This window comes from Bubalus kerabau, chromosome 7, assembly GCF_029407905.1.
Source record: "Bubalus kerabau isolate K-KA32 ecotype Philippines breed swamp buffalo chromosome 7, PCC_UOA_SB_1v2, whole genome shotgun sequence".
NCBI lineage: Eukaryota > Metazoa > Chordata > Mammalia > Artiodactyla > Bovidae > Bubalus > Bubalus kerabau.
In genome coordinates this window covers 27,499,677-27,506,374 of record NC_073630.1, presented here as the reverse complement: position 1 = coordinate 27,506,374, position 6,698 = coordinate 27,499,677, and the positions used below count along the sequence as shown (strand labels likewise).

Sequence of the window (6,698 nt, the reverse complement as noted above, 5' to 3'; positions counted from 1 at the left end):
ATAGCCCTCTTCACTTCCTTTATCTATAGAAAAGCATTCTCTTTCCCTGGCTATGCAGTCACTTGCATGTGGTTTGCCATAATTACAGATCCCAAATTACAATTCTCTGATGATCTGGAATAAACCCATCTTAGCTGGAGAAATATCTGAAATATATTTATTTCAGATCATCAGCATTATGTCACTAGGTTTTTATAGATTCTGTCTTATAGAAAAGAAAACTAGACGCTGTAGGTTAACTCCTGAGCTCAGGTCTCCCTGTCCCACCCCACCCCACCCACCCCCAACCCCCCAAGAGATGAGCAATGCCCAAGATCCGGCCACAGTTGCTGGAGCTGGCACCCAAGTGAAGCTGAGGGGCTGGAGCCATCAAGGTGAGGGCGATGAGTCTTCCCATCTCCGCCGACACCAGGAGCTCCGGGCCTTCCTCCACCTTCTGGAGCACAGTTTCCTCCAGGATTTCCTCTCCAAAGATCCCTGTTTCCAGATTTCAGACAAGTATCTCCTGGCCATGGTGCTGGTCTACTTCCGGCGTGCCAACCTGCAGCTCAGCGAGGACACCCACAGCAATCTGTTCCTGGCACTGTACCTTGCAAATGACATGGAGAAAGACCTGGAGGACCCCAAAAGCTTGATTTTTCTGTGGGCCCTGGGCCAAGATTGGCATCATCAAGTGTCAGACTTCCTGCATCAGAGGGACAAGCTGTGGGCACGGATGGGCTTCAGGGCTGTTGTGAGACGCCAGAGCTGCGAGGAGGTCATGGCTGAGGAGCCGACCCACTGGGCCTGGACTCGGGAGCGGCACCCCCACCATGGCAGGGCTCAAAGGAGCTACCCAAAGGCCCAGATCCCTCTCCCCCGGGGTCCCGGCCTCTCGCCACCCCACTGTCCTCTCTGTGCCTTGCCCCCTCACCACAGCCTCTGCTGCTACCGCCCCCGCCCCTTACCTGTCTTATCCAAGTGCCTTTCCTACAACGCTGAGTGGCACTGCCCTTCATCCCAAGCTTGGCCCTGGAGTAGGGGCTTCCTCATTGTCCTGCCCACCCAGCTGCTACTGGAGCCAGGCACCTACACCCTCTACATCTTCTCTAAGCTGCTGCTGTGCCCTCGGCGCTGATACTCGCAGGGTGAAGAACAGCCCGTCTGCTTGCCTGCTGGCCCAGTGCTCTACTGACTGGCCCCTCCAGCCTCCTGTCTTCTTGGCCTCAGGCTGGCAGGGCTGCCCATGCCTCCTGCCCCTTCCTCCCAACCTGCAACTTGTACCCACTCTGACCTGACTCCTCTAATAAATTCATGCCCACAGGACAAAAAAAAAAAAAAAAAAAAAGAAAAGAAAACTAGTCTGGAGGGAAGATAAAAAAACTTATCCATTTCATACAGCTTGTGAGTAGTAGAGCAGATATCAAACTCAGATCTATAGTTTTTAATAGCTTTACTATTTAAGGTGACTTTCATAACCACATTTCACCCTAGAAGGTCACTATAAACTATGTATAAGCACAAAACAGGAAATGTACCCAATTCTTTACACTTACAATTAATTACCTTTCATTTCGTGCACTGTCATATTTGTAGACACAAAAATAGTTTGGAATGAGGTGCAGACTGGAAGAGAACTGAATCTAAAATCTGCCTTATTATAAAGACAAACTCAAATTCAACTTATATTTATTAAGCATCTACTATAGTGAGAAATTTTGTGGAGTACATTTGTATAGAATATCTGTCTTAACCCCTACAATAACCACCTGAAGTAGATCATTATTTTTGTTTTGTAAAGAAGTGATCTACTCTTAAAGACTTTCTTGATTTTTAATCCATTTTTTTATGTTTTATTTCGTTTCTATTCTTTGGCATTCACATAAAGGTATTCATGGAGCAATCATTTTTCTGACTGACTACAACTATTCTTTTAGGTGCCAATAAGGAGAGAAACAAGGCAACTGAAACTTAATGATTTTATAACAATGATCTGGAGCCTAGGTATGTTCAGATCCCGAAAAGGTTTTACTTTTGAGTCTTTGAGCATCTCCTATGGTATGAAACACATGTGAGATTTAAAGAAATACACCAATAAATCTTGCATAATTTAAATTGCCATAATTATTTTATCCAAACTCTGATTCCTGGAAAATAAATGATGTACCTAGCATGCAACGGTCACTCAACAGTATGTTTTGAACTTACTAATTAATTAGTTATCTTTGGGTTCAATTTGAATATGCTTTTAGATCTTCTTTAATATTGACAGTGCTGACACATTTCCATGGCATTTTACTTTTAAAAATAAAATTCTTTCCCAAATAATTATCTTTATCTGAAACAATAGTGACATTTATTTCACTTATGTTTAATGCACAGGAGAAACAAGCTTGGGGAAAATATATATTTTCATACTATGTGTTGTAAATACCATTAATAATACCTATTGTCACACCAGATTGTGACACCATCTATGGATTTATTTTGTATAATATCTCCTCTAAATTTTTTTGTCCTTTTATTATAATATAAATTAGTGTACACCACAGAGTTTAGAAATTGCTTTTTAAGGAAATCAATGCTGAGTATTCATTGGAAGGACTGGTGCTAAAGCTGAAGCTCTAGAACTTTGGCCACCTGATGTGAAGAGCTGACTCATTGGAAAAGACCCTAAAGCTCGGAAAGATCGAGGGCAAGAGGATGAGGTGGTTGGATGGCATCACCGCCTCAATGGACATGAGTTTGAGCAAACCTTCGGAGATGGTGAAGGACAGGGAAGCCTGGCGTGCTACAGTCCATAGCCCATGGGGTCACAAACAGTCAGACACAACTTAGCAACTGAACAACAAAGAATATCTGACTTTAGCCCTTAAAACCAAGTATTACAGGGGACTTCCCTGGTTGTCTAGTGGCTAAGACTCTGTGTTCCCAATGCAGAGGGTCAGGGTTCAATCCCTGGTCAGGGAAATAGATTCTACATGCTGCAACCAGGATCTGGCACAGCCAAATAAAAATATGTAGATATTAAAAAAGAACAAGTATCATATAACATGGCTGAAAATAAAAAATTAGCATCACACAAAGGACCACCTCAGGCCATAAAGCTGTTTTGCCACTAATGTATGCAAACTACTTCTTGCCATTTGTTTTGCCAAATTAAGCTTACTATGTAAACATGATCTTTATTCTATTTGCAATATCCTGTATACCTTCTCAAATTGGCCAGAAGACCAAATTCAATCTTCCACCACATCTAAGCTTACAACAATATGTTTCAGATAAATGTCTCCAAATACTGTGGGTCTAGAATTTGCTTTTTAGCCTAGCAATTTTATAGCAATACTGTAAAGCAATGACTTCAATTTCTCATAATCATGCTTGGCACAGATAGTGGCTCTTATCCAGAACTATTTAATTTCACCTTTTAGGAATTATGTAAATATCATATGTCTCTTTTCAAAATTTACCACTACAGTGTTACATTACCGACCTCATCTCTCAAAGACCACACAACACATCAACCTCAGCATTTGTCTTTTTTGCACTTAGCTCATGTGGTTTGCACCTGAAAACCATTCTTAAAACTTACCACCCACTCTCTCGCCTGCTCTGCCTCTGACTTTTAAATCACGCTTGTTAATTTCTGTGTAGACCTGGTTGACAAGCAGGAGATGATGTACTGTGCAGGGCCATGTTCACAGAGGTACAATATGGGTCAGTATACAATTTTAACATTGTGGTTATTCATGATAATTATTGCGTATGACCAGAATTAAGTGAACATAAGCAAAGGACTTATGTGGAGCACTTAACATTTTCCTTTTTGCATTTATATCCATTTCATGGCATACGGAATAAGCATATGGTCTCTGGACTTGGGTAGGTCTTGGTTGGAGTTCTCCTCCTGCTACTTCTAAGCTGTATGACCTTGGGAGAACTCTTCTCCTGAGCCTCGGTTTCCTCACAAGGAAAATGACAATAATTGTGCCTATGTCACAGACTTGTTAGGAGAATTACAGGAAAAAATTCACATGAAACACTTAGAACCTGTGCGCCTCATAGCAACTGTCCACAAAGTACAGTTGTTATCACTATTGTTATTATTGCTGCTATTATTTTTGGGGGTTTAATTTTTGTGATTAAAATGGCCTGGATCAATAAGATTGGGCCCAAAACAGAAGCAAAGCACATTAGCCAAATTTCAACTAACTCTGGACAACCTTTACTTTTTTCTTAGAAAATCCATCACTTCTTGACTTTTATGTTTTAAATTTTTTCCGAAACCATTCTGGGGAAAATAAGCATAAAAATAAGGTACCAATTTATACATAGCCCCATATCCCTCTGCCTTCTTCCAGTGCACCTTTTCCCCTTCACACTCTGGCATACAAATCCCTACCATTCTGGCTAAGTGCTGCAGCTGAAATGAAAACAGTAACTAGTTGAGCAGATGTGTGTCAACAACTACACTCTTACAAGCAGAATCCCAATTCTGCCACTTACAAACTATACAATCATGGATATGCTATTTAACTTTTCTGTGCCTGAATGTCCTTTAACATGGGGTTACTAATCAACACTTCAGAGTGAGGGCAATATGAGTTAATATATTAAAGTGTCTAGAGCAGTGTCTGGCATGTGTGCTACATAGCTTTCCTTTACAGTATGCTGAACTCATATGGGGCATTGCATGGACACATACACAGAAACATGGGACTGACTTTTCCTTTTCTGCACCATTACTAACGACCTTATTTCTATGCTGTGTCCTTAGGTAATCTGCACTGCATAGAAATCCACAAAAGATGACAGTCATTTCACTCCCTTCTCAGTATCTCCATCACTCTTCAGTATTGTTAGGCATCTAGAGATCCCAATTTCCTATTTTAGCTCCTTTGCTTGCTGAAGTGACTTAGCATGCATGCACCATATAGTAAAGCTTTGTTATCCAATACTTTATCTCCTAAAAACACTCAAGACCTGAATTTAATGCTAATAAATATACCACTCATATAGCTAATAATTCTTTGATAAAAGCCTGATAAAAATGTCCTTTATCATGAATGATGCCTTTTGCACAGTTTAGTTGATGTTATAGTCCATCATTGGGTAAGTACATCACACCCACACCCTACCTAACTTCAATATGGAATGGAAAGATACTAAGGGAATATAGGATTTTCTGACCTTTCTACAGTAATTAGCAGTATCTTTCATTGGTCCCAGTGTTTCGGACACTGTGTTATCAGCAAATTTTAGTGACAGTGTCTGGGAAGTTAGCGCCATACCACAGCTATTGCTAGGAAGAAAAAAATTTCACATTTTCTTGGAAAGGAAAAACTAGCTATCCTAGAAATATTATAAGCATATTATACAAGTTACAGTTATTATTCAGGGTCTATTTTTCTTGGGTTCTCAGTTACTTTATTTTTTTTTAAGTATTTGGCATAAAACAGGAGATTTTGTAGCATCAAGCCAAAGAAAAATCAGGTGTAGCATCTGATATCCATGGCTACCACTTTATTTGTAACTATTATCCACGGCATTCATGACACTTCATATCATAATAAGTGAAGTTTCTAGTGTTTCCTAGGACATTACTAGAAGCATTTATAACATATAAATGTTTAAAATTGAATAATAATAAAGTCTTTAAGAAGTTGAAACTAGCCTAGTGTCTTGTCTCAAGGGCTAAGAGGTTAAAAACTTTATTAATTATTATAAGACCCTCTGTTTCTGTGCATTTGGCTAATAAAATATATTTATCTATACAGGCTGAATACATGTTATTTCCTGGGTAGGAAAAATAAAGCATATAAGATCTTTGACATAAAAATTATTTTTGTATGAATATATTTTCAATGACATTCTGTATTACACTATATTATCTTGTTTCTCAAGAGTAAATAAGAAGTCTTTTAGCAAAGAGGATCTAAATTAAGGTAAAGAATTTAGCAGAAATTTTTCAAGAATAAGGCTTGGGAATTTCGAGATGACTTGAATTCAGACTTTACTGATTGTTCTCTTGCTTTCAAAGTTGTATTCATTTCTCCAATAACGACATATATTTGTATAATGACTCACTACATTGTAATTGAAAATGAGTGTACTTGTGATTCTCAATTTTCAGCATAATTGGCTTGGAGCTGGTGATCAAACATTTAGTTGTTGTAAGCCAAATCATTCATTATATCCTAGAGGTATCAGGTTATAAATTTCATTTATCTTCATGGAAATCTACTTCAAACAATAAAAGTACAAAAGTCAAATGCATACACATACGTGCACAAATACATGCTCAAATGTGCATATATTTATTAAGTATATAAAATCAAACTCAATGAAAAGTCATTATAGAATAAGAAAAGGGCTCTAATGCTAGAAATGGAGATAATTATACATTAAAAAATGAAAATATGGGTAAAGTATGTTAATTATACAATGAATCACCAAAACTGACATAAGAAGAGTCAAATTACTATGGCAGTAATTTTTTTAAGTTGTTCTGAAATGACCTCCAGAAAATTGCTGGGCCTGGTTGTTTTGTGAAGGTTTCTTTGAACTTTCAAGGGATCTTAATTGCCAAGGTATCTAAATTATTGCAGAGCATCATAAAATAAACAAATTTTCCTAATTCATTTTAAGAGTTTAGCACATTCCTGATCAAATATAGGATAAAAATAGAAAGCTACAAACCAATCTCACATTAATAAAGT

At 38.4% G+C, this 6,698-nt stretch overlaps 1 protein-coding gene across 1 annotated transcript; it reads left to right on the top strand.

The window, feature by feature from the left end:
- Positions 1 to 238: 238 nt before the first annotated feature.
- LOC129657573 (speedy protein C-like) lies at positions 239 to 1,302 on the top strand. Its single transcript, XM_055587905.1, has one exon. It carries the CDS (start codon positions 299 to 301, stop codon positions 1,115 to 1,117), a length of 819 nt encoding a protein of 272 aa, XP_055443880.1. The 5' UTR covers positions 239 to 298; the 3' UTR covers positions 1,118 to 1,302.
- Positions 1,303 to 6,698: the final 5,396 nt, after the last annotated feature.

Bases quoted from the DNA above. Each gene is read 5' to 3' on its own strand.
- LOC129657573 (XM_055587905.1), top strand. From the start codon at position 299: ATGAGCAATGCCCAAGATCCGGCCACAGTTGCTGGAGCTGGCACCCAA.